Source organism: Pelophylax lessonae (genome assembly GCF_965119305.1).
Source record: "Pelophylax lessonae genome assembly, chromosome: 4".
Classification (NCBI taxonomy): Eukaryota; Metazoa; Chordata; class Amphibia; order Anura; family Ranidae; genus Pelophylax; species Pelophylax lessonae.
In genome coordinates, this window is record NC_138771.1 from 153,331,191 (window position 1) to 153,349,803 (window position 18,613).

At 41.3% G+C, this 18,613-nt stretch overlaps 1 protein-coding gene across 1 annotated transcript in view; it reads left to right on the forward strand.

Annotated features, from left to right (window-relative positions):
- Positions 1 to 18,613, forward strand: part of LOC309552567 (uncharacterized protein) — a 113,776-nt gene that overhangs the window by 89,077 nt on the left and 6,086 nt on the right. Inside the window, exons 29-33 of the mRNA XM_082253517.1 lie at positions 616 to 798; positions 1,478 to 2,017; positions 11,706 to 12,338; positions 17,493 to 17,618; positions 17,988 to 18,062. Of these exons, the coding sequence (XP_082109643.1) occupies positions 616 to 798; positions 1,478 to 2,017; positions 11,706 to 12,338; positions 17,493 to 17,618; positions 17,988 to 18,062 (1,557 nt within the window). The remainder of the gene's footprint in view (positions 1 to 615; positions 799 to 1,477; positions 2,018 to 11,705; positions 12,339 to 17,492; positions 17,619 to 17,987; positions 18,063 to 18,613) is intronic.

The following is an 18,613-nucleotide window of genomic DNA, read 5'->3' on the forward strand; positions in this document are numbered from 1 at the left end:
AATAGCATATATGTTTGCATAGTGTAATTTGGTACGGCTCTAATACCGCTGTACCACAACTTGGAGGCACATGGACACAGAACATTTGCCACTGAACTTCACCAACCATAGAAGACTCTAGCCTCTGGGAAGAATTCTCAATGAATCAAGCTGGCTGAGCAGATATGCTTGGTGAAAAAGAAAGGGTCCTTATTAGTTTATGCTACATTGTAGAGTTTGTAAGAAGTTTTCCTCCCCCTACATTCCATTCCAGATCATGCCTATCCTGCCTATCCTCAATGATGTGAGATCAAGAGGAGACTACTTTTTAAAATGACAGTGCAGCACATGCTACTTATGGATGCACTTTATCAATATAACATAGATGCCTTTATCTGACTTCTGGAAGGAACTTGGGATATGAAGTGAATTGGTTCAGGATCCTTTTACCTAATTGCTACTTAATATGCATTTTCGGACATGTAGCTGTTATTTTAAGCTCTAATTGGCTGTCATTGCTGAAAATAACAGTCATGGAAAACAGTGATTGTCAAAGTTTAGTAAATCATGTCTATAATCTTTTAATTTTAGGATTGTAGACTCTGAGGTTATTATTTCTATTTTTTAGATTTCTAGGGTTCTCTTAAAGATCTCAGTGTATCCTTACTGGAAGCCACAGGTACTCTAATAGGAAGTTTAGCCTCACTGAAAGCTGAACTTGGAAATTCACAGAATAATGTAATCAGCAGAAACATAGAAAATATGCAGAGCATACAAGATTACAAAGAGTATGTAAATGAAGCAAAGACTTCAGATGGGGTGAGCAAAATAAATGTAATAATATAGAACTAAAGTAACTAAATTAATTAAGTTTATTGGTGGAATGGGGAAAAAAATGTATTTTTTTTATGTAAGATAACTGACAGAGTATCCTTAAAATAGCCAAAAGATACATATTGGTCTTATTGAAAATAAGGCTCCATGTACACGGGACTTTGTTAAAAGTCCCTTTGAATGTTGGAATTTTTAGGACGTTTAAAACGTCTGTTAGGTCGCGTTTGCACCCGCGTTTAGTGGGCGTTTGCGGGCGTTTGCGTTTAGAACCGTTCCTAGAGGTCACAAAAAATCATTCCCCTTTAAAATGGAAAAACGTGGGCGCTAAATGCGGGTCATCGCATTCGGTCACGTTCGGCCGCATTCGGTCGCATTTTTGCATTTGAAACGCTGGGAAACACACGTTCGAACGCAAATAATTGCTTTCCAAAAAATGTCCCTGAACTCAACTGCCTGCAAATGACTGTAAACGACCCTGTGTACATGGACAGATAAGATAACATGTAGGTGGGTTCAGGGGCTTCTGAAAAAAACGCCCAACTGCTCCTAAACGGCCATTTACAACGTCCCGTGTATATGGAGCCTAAAAATGTAGACCTCTGTTACTTTTTTAATGTTTTTACTCTGTGTTAAGGATTGTTCTGCTATATTATTCCTACCTTAGATGGTAATGGCACACTTGAAGCAGACGGGTACTGTGGATAATGAAGATGAAATCCAGTATAACGGAGATCACATCAGAAATTATAATGTGACAGTCTACCAAGCACTGAGTGAAATAAAGACAGACGGTAAACTTGTCCAAGAAATGATTGCTGATGAAGAATGTAAAAAAAACATTCAAGTACACGGACTACCTGGAACAGAAGAAACACAAATTAAAGAAAAGGAAAACAATACAGGGCATTCTACTGGTGATTTACCTACTGTTCAAAATGAGATATTAAATCAAGATGAAGAACTTCACCCACAAAAGCACATGCAGACAGCAATACCTGACTTTCCACAAGATGGTAATCAGCAGGAAGATATCCAAACCAAGAATGAGGATCAGATATTACATAACCAAATGATCTCACTTGAACCAGTGGGGAAAACTGTTATAAATGTTTCCTCGGTAGAGGAATTAAGAAATAGCAAAATTCATGAACATCACACAGAAGATACAACTGAAGAACCAAAGGCCTCATATAGCATACAGAAGGTGATAAGATCAGAAAAATCTTTATCATAAATGTTATGTGGAAAGATTGTATAGACTGCAGATTAAAGATGAATTCCAGGAATTATTTTTTTAATTAGGCACATTGGTCCAACTTGAACCAATGTAACTATGAGTATATCGTACCTGGTTGATGGCACTGAAAATTGGGAATCACTGAGGTAGACATTAGCTGCTCCGGTGAAGTCCCCTTGCCCGGGACCTGTGCCGAGCAGCTGCCTTAGGCATTCTGAATAGTGTTGAGCGAACACGGACTGTATTATTCGTGTTCGTACCGAATAATTGGATTTTTTGTAACCGTGTTCGGTCGTTTTATTTCCGGGTTTTGCATGCTTTGGCGCTCTTTTCATGGCGGGCTTTCAACAGCCAATCAACAATCGTTTAACTGGTGTGCCTTAAGCCATCCCAGCCATGCCTGCAAATGTCTCAGTAGCTGTGATTGGCCGTCTGAAGCATGTGACCAAGTCTTTATAAGTTCGAGGCAGCCGCAGCGGCGTCATTATGCTGCTTAGATTCAGGGACAGAGCACACATCAACGTGCTGGCTGCTGATTAGGGAAAGATAGGCAGGAAAAAACCATTTGTGTCCGGATAGAATTGAGGGACAGGTCGGAGTGTTTAGGCAGGGCGAGTTGTAGGCATTTTAGGGATAGAGTCTGCTGAATTATAGGGTCAGTGTCTTCTACAAACTACAATCGATATTGCTGTGTGGGGGGTGGGGTGAATCTGCACTCAATCCTGATCTACGATCTCTTCTCAATCCTGTTAGGGACAGAGTCTGCTGAATTTTAGGGAAACTGTGTTCTACAAACTACAATCGATATTGCTGTGTGGTGTGGGATTGGAGATAGGCAGGTGTCAGTGATCCACATCCATTTTTCTGTGTGTGAGCTGCAGTGAACACAATCTTTTTGGGCTGCAGTGAACACAATCTTTTTGGGCTGCAGTGAACACAATCTTTTTGGGCTGCAGTGAACACAATCTTTTTGGGCTGCAGTGAACACAATCTTTTTGGGGTGCAGTGAACAAAATCTTTTTGGGGTGCAGTGAACACAATCCTTTTTGGTGTGCAGTGAACACAATCTTTGTGGGGTGCAGTGAACAAAATCCTTTGTGGGGTGCAGTGAACACAATCTTTTTGGGGTGCAGTGAACAAAATCCTTTTTGGGGTGCAGTGAACAACATCCTTTTTGGGGTGCAGTGAACACAATCTTTTTGGGGTGCAGTGAACAAAATCCTTTGTGGGGTGCAGTGAACACAATCTTTTTGGGGTGCAGTGAACACAATCTTTTTGGGGTGGAGTGAACAACATCCTTTTTGGGGTGCAGTGAACAAAATCCTTTTTGGGGTGCAGTGAACAAAATCATTTTTGGGGTGCAGTGAACACAATCTTTGTGGGGTGCAGTGAACACAATCTTTTTGGGGTGGAGTGAACAACATCCTTTTTGGGGTGCAGTGAACAACATCCTTTTTGGGGTGCAGTGAACACAATCTTTTTGGGGTGCAGTGAACACAATCTTTGTGGGGTACAGTGAACAGAATCTTTGTGGGGTGCAGTGAACACAATCTTTGGGGGGTACAGTGAACACAATCTTTGTGAGGTGCAGTGAACACAATCTTTGTGGGGTGCAGTGAACACAATCATTGTGGGGTGCAGTGAACTCAATCTTTGTGGGGTACAGTGAACACAATCTCATACTTCTGAAGGTTTGAGGGTGCTGCCTGTTCCATACTCCCCCTACTCCTCATCTAGCCTTTTAGGGGTACAAACAATAGTAATTGGGGCCTAGTGTGGTTGTGTACGTGTGATATACATACACTTTTTTGGGATCATATTTTCTATTCCGCTATTTAATCAAAAACCTTTGGGGATCAGTTAAATTGGGGGATAGTCTGTGTTGGTACGTGTGAGAGAGATCCACCTTTCCAAGTTGTTGGGGTTCATCTCATACTTCTGAAGGTTTGAGGGTGCTGCCTGTTCCATACTCCCCCTACTCCTAGCCTTTTAGGGGTACAAACAATAGTAATTGGGGCCTAGTGTGGTTGTGTACGTGTGATATACATACACTTTTTTGGGATCATATTTTCTATCCCGCTATTTAATCAAAAACCTTTGGGGATCAGTTAAATTGGGGGATAGTCTGTGTTGGTACGTGTGAGAGAGATCCACCTTTCCAAGTTGTTGGGGTTCATCTCATACTTCTGAAGGTTTGAGGGTGCTGCCTGTTCCATACTCCCCCTACTCCTAGCCTTTTAGGGGTACAAACAATAGTAATTGGGGCCTAGTGTGGTTGTGTACGTGTGATATACATACACTTTTTTGGGATCATATTTTCTATTCCGCTATTTAATCAAAAACCTTTGGGGATCAGTTAAATTGGGGGATAGTCTGTGTTGGTACGTGTGAGAGAGATCCACCTTTCCAAGTTGTTGGGGTTCATCTCATACTTCTGAAGGTTTGAGGGTGCTGCCTGTTCCATACTCCCCCTACTCCTAGCCTTTTAGGGGTACAAACAATAGTAATTGGGGCCTAGTGTGGTTGTGTACGTGTGATATACATACACTTTTTTGGGATCATATTTTCTATCCCGCTATTTAATCAAAAACCTTTGGGGATCAGTTAAATTGGGGGATAGTCTGTGTTGGTACGTGTGAGAGAGATCCACCTTTCCAAGTTGTTGGGGTTCATCTCATACTTCTGAAGGTTTGAGGGTGCTGCCTGTTCCATACTCCCCCTACTCCTAGCCTTTTAGGGGTACAAACAATAGTAATTGGGGCCTAGTGTGGTTGTGTACGTGTGATATACATACACTTTTTTGGGATCATATTTTCTATTCCGCTATTTAATCAAAAACCTTTGGGGATCAGTTAAATTGGGGGATAGTCTGTGTTGGTACGTGTGAGAGAGATCCACCTTTCCAAGTTGTTGGGGTTCATCTCATACTTCTGAAGGTTTGAGGGTGCTGCCTGTTCCATACTCCCCCCTACTCCTAGCCTTTTAGGGGTACAAACAATAGTAATTGGGGCCTAGTGTGGTTGTGTACGTGTGATATACATACACTTTTTTGGGATCATATTTTCTATTCCGCTATTTAATCAAAAACCTTTGGGGATCAGTTAAATTGGGGGATAGTCTGTGTTGGTACGTGTGAGAGAGATCCACCTTTCCAAGTTGTTGGGGTTCATCTCATACTTCTGAAGGTTTGAGGGTGCTGCCTGTTCCATACTCCCCCTACTCCTAGCCTTTTAGGGGTACAAACAATAGTAATTGGGGCCTAGTGTGGTTGTGTACGTGTGATATACATACACTTTTTTGGGATCATATTTTCTATTCCGCTATTTAATCAAAAACCTTTGGGGATCAGTTAAATTGGGGGATAGTCTGTGTTGGTACGTGTGAGAGAGATCCACCTTTCCAAGTTGTTGGGGTTCATCTCATACTTCTGAAGGTTTGAGGGTGCTGCCTGTTCCATACTCCCCCTACTCCTAGCCTTTTAGGGGTACAAACAATAGTAATTGGGGCCTAGTGTGGTTGTGTACGTGTGATATACATACACTTTTTTTGGATCATATTTTCTATTCCGCTATTTAATCAAAAACCTTTGGATCTGTTAAATTGGGGGATAGTCTGTGTTGGTACGTGTGAGAGAGATCCACCTTTCCAAGTTGTTGGGGTTCATCTCATACTTCTGAAGGTTTGAGGGTGCTGCCTGTTCCATACTCCCCCTACTCCTAGCCTTTTAGGGGTACAAACAATAGTAATTGGGGCCTAGTGTGGTTGTGTACGTGTGATATACATACACTTTTTTGGGATCATATTTTCTATTCCGCTATTTAATCAAAAACCTTTGGGGATCAGTTAAATTGGGGGATAGTCTGTGTTGGTACGTGTGAGAGAGATCCACCTTTCCAAGTTGTTGGGGTTCATCTCATACTTCTGAAGGTTTGAGGGTGCTGCCTGTTCCATACCCCCCCCTACTCCTCATCTAGCCTTTTAGGGGTACAAACAATAGTAATTGGGGCCTAGTGTGGTTGTGTACGTGTGATATACATACACTTTTTTTGGATCATATTTTCTATTCCGCTATTTAATCAAAAACCTTTGGGGATCAGTTAAATTGGGGGATAGTCTGTGTCGGTACGTGTGAGAGAGATCCACCTTTCCAAGTTGTTGGGGTTCATCTCATACTTCTGAAGGTTTGAGGGTGCTGCCTGTTCCATACCCCCCCTACTCCTCATCTAGCCTTTTAGGGGTACAAACAATAGTAATTGGGGCCTAGTGTGGTTGTGTACGTGCGAGATACATACACTTTTTTTGATCATATTTCCTATTCCGCTATTCAATAAAAACCTTTGAGGATCAATTGAATTGCGGGATAGTCTGTGTCGGTACGTGTGAGAGAGATCCACCTTTCCAAGTTGTTGGGGTTCATCTCATACTTCTGAAGGTTTGAGGGTGCTGCCTGTTCCATACTCCCCCTACTCCTCATCTAGCCTTTTAGGGGTACAAACAATAGTAATTGGGGCCCAGTGTGGTTGTGTACGTGTGATATACATACACTTTTTTTGGATCATATTTTCTATTCCGCTATTTAATTTAACTGGGCCTCCATGCGAGACCTGTGTGCCTTGTTGCGCTGTTTTGAGTACTCCACCAACATGGCCAGTGGCAATGACGCCGTTCTCAGCTTAACTATCCCACTTCTATGCCTCCTTGAAAAAACAATTCGGGCGATGATGGAAGAGGATGTGGCACAGGATGAGGAGGAGGAGGAGGATGAAGAGGTAACATTTCCAAGGCTTTCAGGGCAGTCATTCGCAAGGGGCTCCGAGGGTGGGTTCCTGCACACGCAAACGCCAGGGACGCAATTGTCCAGCAGGGGCACAGTTCTGGAGGATGAGGAGGATGAGGAGGAGGAGGAGCTGGAGGAGGAGATGGAACCATGTTCACAGCAGGGTGGCACCCAGGCCAGCTCATGGCCATCACTGGTGCGTGGCTGGGGGGATACAGAGGACACGGACGATACACCTCCCACAGAGGACAGCCTTTCGTTGCCTCTGGGCAGCCTGGCACACATGAGCGATTACATGCTGCAGTGTCTCCACAACGACCGCCGAGTTGCCCACATTCTAACTTGTGCTGATTACTGGGTGGCCACGCTGCTGGATCCCCGTTACAAGGACAACGTACCGTCCTTAATTCACTCACTGGAGCGCGATCGCAAGATGCGCGAGTACAAGCGCACGCTGGTAGACGCCATGCTGCTGGCATTCCCATCTGACAGCGGGGCCACAGTGGAAGCACAAGGCAGAGGAGGAGGAGGAGGAGGTCGCCAACGCAACCAGGGCACCGCCAGCACCTCAGAAGGCAGGGTTAGCATGGCCGAAATGTGGAAAAGCTTTGTCAGCACGCCACAACAAACAGCAGCACCAGCAGCTCAGATGGAACGTCTTAGCAGGAGGCAGCATTTTACCAACATGGTGGAGCAGTATGTGTGCACACGCCTACATGTAGTGAATGACGGGTCTGCCCCCTTCAACTTCTGGGTCTCCAAATTGGGCACATGGCTTGAGCTTGCCCTTTACGCCTTGGAGGTGCTGGCGTGCCCTGCAGCCAGTGTATTATCTGAACGGGTATTTAGCACGGCTGGGGGCGTTATAACAGACAAGCGCAGCCGCCTGTCCAGAGACAATGTGGACAAGCTCACGTTCATTAAAATGAACCAGGCATGGATCCCACGGGACTTTTCCGTACCTTATGCAGAATAGCAATGGATACCGACCTTACCCACCCATTGTTCCATTTTTGCTCTTTCTCACTCTTTTGGGGTGTACCCTCATTTAAAATTTTTGAAAAGAAGCAGTGTTGGCTACCTCGTCCTCCTCCTCAGGGCCAGATTAATGTAGGGGCTATTGGAGCTGCGGCTCCAGGCCCCTACCTTTTATATAGGCCCCGGGTTGGCCATATTCACTGTTACCGCTCTTCTGTCACTTGTAAACACAGAAGTCTGGCTTCTATGCTCGCTTCCCCAGGCAGCACCCTCAGAACCTCCCCACACAGCGTGAAGGCCGGACAAGGAGGGACAGTTGGCGATGCATGGATGTGTTTATGGGCTTCAGAGACAGCATCCCATGTTGAATTAGGCATGCATGGCTGCACCCTTCCTCCTCTGGGTGCATGGCAAGGCACGGCCCTTAAGGCCCTTCAAAATCCTCAGCACCAAGCCCATGATGCTGTTAATCCGGCCCTGGTCCTCCTCCACCGCCGCTTCCACCTACACCGCCCATAGGTGTGCGCAGCCTATTGCATTAAGGTGTGCACCCCAAAGTTGAAATACACATGCATGTGTTTGCCAGCAGGGAGAGTAATGTATCGGGGCCATGTACCTGTAGGCAAGGAGAAATAGAGCAGAGCAGGTCCCAGGGAGATCTTTCCCATCTCCTCACTGGCAATGCTATGTGCCCTAGGTGATTAGGGTGTGCCCAGGCACACCCAGCACACCCTGTGCGCACGCCTATGTCACCGCCACATCCACCACCACCTCAACCTCCCTCCTACTCCATATGGGCCTCGTCCTTCAGAGATGAAGAAGAACATTGTTTTATTTTTCTGTTTTTTTTTTGTTGTTTTAAGTTATTTCCCTATCCACATTTGTTTGCAGAGCACTTGCCATGCTCTTAATTACGTTTTGCTGCCATTTGCAGCACTCTAGCCCTTTCCTTTGGTGTTTTAGAGCCATTTTAGTGCCTTAAAGTTCGGGTCCCCATTGACTTCAATGGGGTTCGGTGTCCGGGAAAAGTTCGGTAAAAGTCCGGGACACGGACCCGGACTTTTTTTTAAAGTTCGGCCGAACCCGTCGAACACGGACATCTAGGTGTTCGCTCAACCCTAATTCTGAACACAGAGTTTGGCCACTCAGCATGCGCACTATTCAGAGAATGATTTGCATTTTCCAAATGTAAGCATTCTCTGATTGGACAAGGTGGAGAGGTGGGACTGTGATGTCAGAATCAACAGGTGTTTTTGCAGATTAAGAAAAAAAAACACTTTTAATAAATGGTATTTTTACCAGTCCAAAAGAGAGCAAATAAGAGAAGTTTATAATTAGGGTTTACATATAATGTGTGTAAGTCACAAGATTGGCATTAAATAATTAAAAATTCACCAAATAAACAATGAAATTATTAAACCTGTATGCATTTCAGCTGTTTGTTTAACTGCTTGTCTGGTATTTCAATTTAAACCGGATAGCTGAAAAACAATTCATTGATCTATACTGGCTATGCCAAGTGCTGTTAGTTAATAATATAGCCCATTATATAAAATGTTTCACTTACAAAAAAATGATGAATTTGCAGAAAGGGAAGGAATAGCTTTACAATAATGCTATGAACTTTGCAAATCTGATTTTTTTTCCCCTTACTAATTTAACAACAAATAATGAATTCACCTATCATAGTGGGGGACACCAGCAGCCATAGCAGTTTCTATGAAGCCTCAGTGCTGGCACTTGTGTTGCTTAAAGATGAGGCAGATGCTTCGCAGAAATGCATTGATAAGATATTAAGCCATTTTAGGCAAATAAATCAAACAAAAAATAAAATAATAAAAACATCAGTGATCCAATGATGCAATTGTAAATGCCAGGAACTCAACTCAGCTGCCTTCATCCCCAAAGCAGTCACATCAATGATCATTTAATAAAAACTGGAAGCACTCATTTGGAACATGAAAATATACTGTGATAATTTGAAAATGAAAGTGCAGTAAAAAATTCAGTTTAATATATGACAATGTGAAAAGTCCTTAAAAAAAATTCATAATAAATCCTTTCTTGTATTAGGAGAGGCATGGACTGCAGATAGAGAGAGATGTCATTTTGCCCCTGTACAAGACATTAGTAAGACCTCATCTGGAATATGCAGTTCCGTTTTGGGCACCAGTTCATAAATAGGATATTGGGGAACTGGAGAAAGTGCAGAGAAGGGCAACCAAACTGATGAGAGGCATGGAGGAGCTCAGCTATGAGGAAAGATTAGAGGAAATGAAGTTATTCTCTATTGAGAAGAAGAGATTAAGGGGGATATTATCAACATGTATACTATAAATACATAAGTGGTCCATATAATGAACTTGAGTTGAGCTATCCACTTTAAGGTCATCACAGAGGACAAGGGGGCTCTCTTTACGTCTGGAGGAAAAGAGATTTATTTCCAAATATTGAAAGGCTTCTTCACAGTAAGAACTGTAAAAATGTGGAATAGACTCCCTCAAGAGCTGGTTCTGGCCAGTTCAGTAGATTGTTTAAAGAAAAGGCCTGGATTCTTTCCTAGATACACATAATATAAATGGATACTAATATTTATAGGTTAAGTTGATCGAGGGAATATCCGATTGCCTCTTGGGAGATCAGGAAGGAATTTTTTCCCCTGCTGGAGAAAATTGGATCATGCTTTATTGGGGTTTTTTTTGCCTACCTATGGATCAGCTGTGGGTTTCTTTTTCCTCTATTGGTTGAACTAGATAGACCTTTTCACCCGATAGTGCCCATAAGGATGTAAACTCACCAAATAGCCATTACCTCTTTATTTTTAAAAAAGGTCTAAAATCACCTGGGCTGGTGAGCCTCCTTCAGGATCTTCTTCCAGTGGTTACGGGTCCAAAGCAACTCTCCTCCTCTTCACCATATTCCTGTGTAATGAAAAAGGGGGAACCAATGTAGCATAAATCTGTTTGTTTTTAAAATATACAAATCAAGTAAAAGGCTGCTTACATTATAAAGTGCCTGCCCTGGCACTAGGACAGCTTGTGTGTGTTGTTATAAGGAAACCCTGCCGCTCTACTCACACTCTCAAGCCAGCATGCGTTCCACTAACCGATGTGTGAAAACTGTAAGGCAGGGACCCGGAAGTGACATGACCTGACATGATGCCTCAACGTACGTTTTGTTGCCTGATGTCATCAGGAAGCGTCTGTCGTCTAACGTCATCAGGATTTTAGACCCTCTTTTTAAGTAAAGAGGTCATGGTTATATGGTGAGTTTACATCCTTATGGGCACTATTGGGTTAATAAGTAATTGATGGTGATGTTCACAACAGTGTTTCATGCTGAAGAAAACAGAAATACAAAGATATAGAAGATTTACTATGAACTTTATTTTTAAGGACTTTTCACATTGTCATAAATTTAACTGAATTTTTTTGTGCACATTGCACTTTATTTTTCAAATATGTTCATGTTCCAAATTAGCGCCCCCCCCCCCCCCAGTTTTTATTGATTTACAGTATAGATAAGCCCTACACCATTGGGGAGCAGCTTATTTGTGTGTATTTTCTAAATTAGTCGATCACCTTTATTAAGTGTGTTTAGTAGTGGCCCAAGATATTTTTAGCATCAATGGTCATTGTAACATGCTCAACATTCAGACAGTCTAGCATTATAATCTCTTCATAATAATCTATCAGAGATGTCAAAGCTGTTCACAGTCTTTTCATCCTAGAGTACAACTGAAATTCTGTCTCAGCCTTGATAAATCACTTTTCAGATAGACTATATTGGATCCCCAGTGCTGCTAGACTTAGATACCAATATGCCATGCGTGTTGTTACACCATGAATCATAATCCATAATGAATGATGCATTTGCTCTCCTCTGCTTTCACCATTTCAGATATTTCCTCAACATAATTTGAGTGATATTAGTAAGAATAACTTAGTTTCTGAGAGAACTGAAGGTATGGGCCTAGATGGATGGATTGAGGAAAAGATGGATGAACATGTGGTGGCTGGAGAAATACAGCAAGCAGTGGAACAAAGCAGGACAGAAAATCAAGAAAGTGCAGAGATGAAAGATTTGTCAGATTTATACAGTTTAAGAAAACATATAAAAAATGAAGTAACAAAAAAGAAATCAGAGAATACCGACGAGAAAGATGAGGATAAAAGTAGCTGTTCACATGAACAAATTGTTGGCAGAGAAAATGTAGACAAGAAAGGGAAATGGCTGGACCTGGACAACTTCAAGATGGCTTCAAAGGAGCTGGCAGGCAACAATGATGATTTAATGTCCATGAATACAGAGCTACCAATTAATAATAAATCTATTGGGAAAGGACAAACTATGCAGACAGAAAGCAAAGCAGAAATGTATTTGATGAACAATAACATTAATGAAAACATAGAGCAAAAACAGGAGAATTATAACCAAGAAGGAAAAATGTACACGGAGACTGGCCCAGAACAACCATCACAAGACTATGATACAGACAGAGGAGCAAAGAGTAAGGATGCCTCAGTTAAACAGGTAAACCACATATGGTGTGTATGTGTATATAGTTATTATACAGTATATATATATATATATATATATATATATATATATATATATATATATCCAAAAAAGGAGCAAGTAGGCGGGGCACTACGAGGGACTATAAACACCTGCTCAACCGGCGCTAAAATACAAGTACCTTAAAATCTATTATATAAAAGATATATGAATGCTTGATACAAACAATATATCTAACAAAGCTGCTGCTATAAATAAAATGACATACAATAGAGGTGCATATATAATAATATCACAAACAAGATATACTACAACGCACTAGCAGCGCTAAGAACATAAAAAAGTATAAATGCAGTCCACTGGGATAAAGTCCATGTGCTCATATGATCATGCAATGTGCCCAGAATATTCTCTCCTGACAATCCAAGGTCGTGAGTATGTTGGTGAATACACCGGACCCTCCACCTCACCAATGTGCTCCCCCAAATCAGAAACACTCACCAGAAATCTGGTCAACAAGCGCCTGTAACATCAGCCTATCACAGGCTTAGAAACGATCTCCTCAGAAATTAACCAGGAGCGCCGGCACTTGAACCGTCTCAATCGGATCAATTCTTGTGGTATACCCACAGGAGGTTCCAATCAGACAGGGGTGGTACCTGCTTCAGGTATAGTGTGTCCTAGGGCAGTGCTGCTGAGAATTCTTAGAGAATGAAGTTTTCTCTTCTCCTTGCAGAGTAGAACACGTGGGGGCAGAAGAAGACAGAAGAAGTTTGGGATGACTTCACAGCCTGTTATTATTGCAGTGCTGGAGCTGCTGTAACCTGCGATCCCCCCAGAGCACAGAGAGCCCATCAGATGGTCAGCTCTGCGGAGCCCCTTCACCTTCCTCCTGCCACTGCCAAGCAGATCCTGGGCAGCAGATCACTGAGGGATGAGGACTATGCTTTGCTTGTACAGATAAGATCCCCAGCCTGAACTCTGCTATGTTTGTCTACCTGGGACTCTACCTGCACTTTGTTCTCAGCAGCACTGCCCTAGGACACACTATACCTGAAGCAGGTACCACCCCTGTCTGATTGGAACCTCCTGTGGGTATACCACAAGAATTGATCCGATTGAGACGGTTCAAGTGCCGGCACTCCTGGTTAATTTCTGAGGAGATCGTTTCTAAGCCTGTGATAGGCTGATGTTACAGGCGCTTGTTGACCAGATTTCTGGTGAGTGTTTCTGATTTGGGGGAGCACATTGGTGAGGTGGAGGGTCCGGTGTATTCACCAACATACTCACGACCTTGGATTGTCAGGAGAGAATATTCTGGGCACATTGCATGATCATATGAGCACATGGACTTTATCCCAGTGGACTGCATTTATACTTTTTTATGTTCTTAGCGCTACTAGTGCGTTGTAGTATATCTTGTTTGTGATATTATTATATATGCACCTCTATTGTATATATATATATATATATATATATATATATATATATATATATATATATATATATACAGTGCCTTGAAAAAGCATTCATACCCCTTGAAATGTTACACATTTTGTCATGTTACAGCCCAAAAAAATGTAAATGTATTTTATTGAGATTGTTTGTAATTGACCAACACAGAGTGGCACATACTGTAATTGTGAAGTGGAAAAAAAATGATAAATGGTTTTATAATTTTTTTACAAATAAAAAGTGTGGTGTGCCTTTGTATTCAGCCTCCCTAGTCAATACTTTGTAGAACCACCTTTTGCTGCAATTACAGCTGCAAGTCTTTTTGGGGTATGTCCACTCTCTACCAGTTTTGCACATCTAGAGAGTGAATTTTTTGGCCATTCTTCTTTGCAAAATAGCTCAAGCTCTGTCAGGTTGGATGGAGAGTGTCTGTGAACAGCAATTTTCAAGTCTTGCCACAGATTCTCAATTGCATTTAGGTCTGAACTTTGACTGGGCCATTCTAACAGATGAATCGGCTTTGATCTAAACCATTCCATTGTAGCTCTGGCTGTATGTTTAGGGTCGTTGTCCTGCTGGAAGGTGAACCTCTGCCCCAGTCTCACGTCTTTTGCAGACTCTAGCAAGTTTTCTTTTAAGATTGCCCTTTATTTGGCTCCAACTATCTTCCCAACAACTCTGACCAGCTTCCCTGTCTCTGTTGAAAAAAAGCATTCCCACAACATTATGCTGCCACCACCATGTTTCACAGTGGGGAGGTATGTTCAGGGTGATGTGCAGTGTGAGTTTTTTGCCACAAATAGTGCTTTGCTTTTAGGCCAAAAAGTTAAATTTTGGTCTCATCTGACCAAAGTACCTTTTTCCATGTGTTTGCTGTGTCCCTCACATGGCTTCTTGTAAAATGCAAATGAGACTTCGTATGGCTTTCTTTCAGCAAAGGCTTTCTTCTTGCCACTCTTCCATAAAGATTTATGGTGTGCACGACTAATAGTTGTCCTGAGGACAGATTCTCCTACCGGAGCTGTGGATTTCTGGAGCTCCTCCAGAGTTGCCATGGGCCTCTGATTAATGCTTTCCTTGCCCGGCCATGGTGGCCATGTCTTGGTAGGTTTTACAGTTATGCCATGCTCTTTTCAAGATGATGGATTGAACAGTGCTGCGTTATATGTTCAAAGCTTAGAATATGTTTTTTAAAACCTAACCCTGCTTTAAATTTATCCTCAACTTTATCCCTAAGCTGTCTGGTGTGTTCCTTGGTCTTCATGATGCTATAATATGAGGTCAGACCTAAACACTTTCAATTTGTATGCAATCAGGCAGGCCCTTGCATAACATATGAAAAAATAGGTTGCAGCGCTAAAACATAAAATTAGTGAACATATAGTGCATATGATCAAAAATAATGAACTCGGTCCATAAAACTAAAAAAAAAGTCCATATGGATAATCAGTGTCAGTATAAACAAGGTCAATCCTCCACCAGTGGTCCTTCACCCAAAAACAGAAATGCGCACTCACCAGACCATGTTGCTGTCTTATTAGGACGTCTAATGCGCTTTTGTATGTAGCAGGTCTTGAGCCAGAAAGCAAATCAGAAGAGATGATGACACTGGAAAAAATTCCTTCAAGTACTCCAACCAGCAGGAAGTTATATCAATAGATATGCAAGAGAGAAAATGCTTTCCATAGTGTAGTACCATATTTTCCGGCGTATAAGACGACTCCCCTAATTTTCAAGTTAAAACATAGGCTTTGGGCTATACTCGCCGTATAAGACTACCCCCCTTCCGAAGCAAGGCAACACCATTGAAAAACATCAGATTTCTCATAGATCTCCAAGGTACCCCAAGTACTGTAATACATGTAATCTCTCATAATATCTCCAAGGTACCCTAAGTATAAGTATTACCAGTAGATGTAATCTCAAGACGATGGCTGTGTGGGAATCCTGTACCGGTATACCGTATGTACCGTAGCTTCGACTACATACAGTATTACGCGCTGAGCCAATCACAGTGAGCGATGTATTCTAATATTGAATGCAAAGCCTGCTCGGATTGGCAGAGTCAGAGAGGCGGGGCTAATGTTACTCTGTCAATAATAGAATACATCGCTCTCCCTGATTGGCTCAGCGCGGTATACTGTATGTAGCCAAAGCTACGGCACATACGGTATACCGTTACACAATTCCCACAGAGCCAGCGTCTTGAGAGATTACATCTACGGGTAATACTTATACTTAGGTTACCTTGGAGATATTATTCTCGGTGTATAAGACGACCCCCCATTTTTGGGGGATTTTTTTGAGGTTCAAAAGTAGTCTTATACGCCAGAAAATACAGTATTTATTAAAAACAACTAAAAACAAGAAAAAGCCAAATACAAAGGTCCAATCTTCAGAACATCACTTACATGAAAAGCCACCAGAACCCACAATAGCACTGGTGGCTAGGACCTCTGGCATGTAATACTGCTCTACGGCCGTTTCGCGTGAAAACGCTTCCTCAGGAGCCCTTGCATAACATAGTTGGAAATAAATCCAAAGGAATTCTACCAACAAAAGTTGCATAGTGTGTATCCAGCTTAAGGTTCTCTAACAGAGCTTCACAGAACAGCTGTATTTACACTGAGATTAAATTACACACAGGTGGATTCTATTTACTAATTAGGTGACTTCTGAAGGCAATTGGGTTCACTAGATTTTAGTTAGGGGTATCAGAGTAAAGGGGGCTGAATACAAATACACGCCACGCTTTTCAGATATTTATTTGTAAAAAATTTTGAAAACCATCTATTATTTTCCTTCCACTTTACAATTATGTGCTACTTAGTGTTGGTCTATATCACATAAAATCCTAATAAAATACATTTACATTTTTGGTTGTAACATGACAAAATGTGGAATATGAATACTTTTTAAGGCACTGTATATGTATATATTTTATGTTTGTATACTTAGAGTGTAAGTGTAGAAAACCAAGTGCATAGTCCAAATACATATGTATAAGCTATCATAATTGTCCAAAAAGTTAAATTTTCTTAGCCAGTTTTCTAATTCAGGCACCATAGTCGGGAAACTACTGAGCATTTACTTTACTCTATCACAGTCAATAAAATACAACTTGGTGAAGACTGTGATTGGATAGTAAAGAAGCTTTATCTCACTGTTAAAGTCTCCTTGCTCTCTCCAACAATCAGCAAGTTCTGTTTGTTTGATTCACTGCTCTGTGCAATACAGTATATCTTGGTCGGCTTACAGTGCTGCCTCCTCTTTTTTTCGAGTCTGACTGCAAATTTAAGGGGACTATTACAAAGAGTAAGATACCAATTAAAAACATATTTCAGCATTTTTAATTAATTATAATGTTACTAAATATGGGTATTTTATATCTGCATACGTCTCATTTTTGTTTAGGATAAGAATAATAAAAATGTTCCTTTTACAGGCAATCTTTCAACATTTTTAGCGTGTTGGTTCATTAGTTCCTAGGTTTATTACACACTTGGATATTGGCACAAACAGATGTGTTTCTTGAATTATGTTGAAATAAAGCCAGTGTGTGGGAAGTGCCTTTCTTTTTCATTCATTCAGAAAAGTTAGTTCTAATAAAAGCAGATAATAATTTAAGTTCCAAGTAGACAGCAATGTATAATTACCCATACCATGACCCTAACATGGAGATACAGTATATAATTTCTTACTGTGCTATTCCAGGCAGAAAGTCTATGGCTGAAGCTTAAGGAGGAGGCTTGTCAAACCCTGGCTGAAACGGTACAGAGTGATGAAATCTTGAATGACATGGCACAAGTGCCAGCAAATGGGGTGCTAGTGAGAAATGAGGTATGTCTTGCAGTAATACTAGGACACAATGTACAGAGATGTGTAATTGAAAGGTAAAAACAGGCCAACAGCTGAGTGCTAAATATTCTCCCGTTGAACATACAGTATATACAGATAAAATATAAATGTGGGCTATACTGTATATCAATGGCTGAGCACTACATACACACATCAGTGCAGCTTGTGAACTATTGAATATTTATCCCTTGCAGTTTGATATATGGGCAGATATGTGTTGAACTGGATTCTTAGTAGCCAATTATTGAGAGACAATATAAAAAATGACCTCACTCTTAAATGTAATTTAAACTAACCTGAGAAAAAATTTACAAAATAGTAGAAAAGATTTTACATTTCTTTATGTTTCAGGCACAACTGCTTTGCCCTGTGCATACATATCAACCACTACATATGATGGAGAGATCTGACAGACTGCAAGATATTGTAAGTGCATGATAACATATTATCAATATATATAAAAAGTGATTGCGCTTCTTATCTTTCAAACTCAGCATGTATGCTTTTACAAACACCGGTATTTGTCTATATATCTCTGAGGTCAATATTAACAGGCAACTTACAGAAAATGGTCACATCAATGCCTCTATCTGAAATAATGCCAAATATAGGCAGTGATGTCATAGGGAACTCTACCCTAGAGACTCCTGGGCACTTTAAACCATGCCCCAGTGGGAGAACTTTTGTTTAATCACTGAGAAATGCAATCTGCAAGGTAAATATTAGTAAATAAAAATTTAATAAGGCCTGATTCACATATATGCAGTTTGCCTTTTGATCCATTTCTGCAGTGTTTTTGTGGTGCGTTTTGCAGTTTTGCACACACGTTTTTCGCGTGTTTTGCTTTTTCTAGGTTTTTTTTTTTTTTTTTTTTTTAAAGGGGAGATGTTTTTGTTGTTTGGCAGATTAAAAAACGCGAAGCGCATCAAAAAGGCATCATAAACGCACTACATGCGTTTCCGCAGCATGTCTATTGA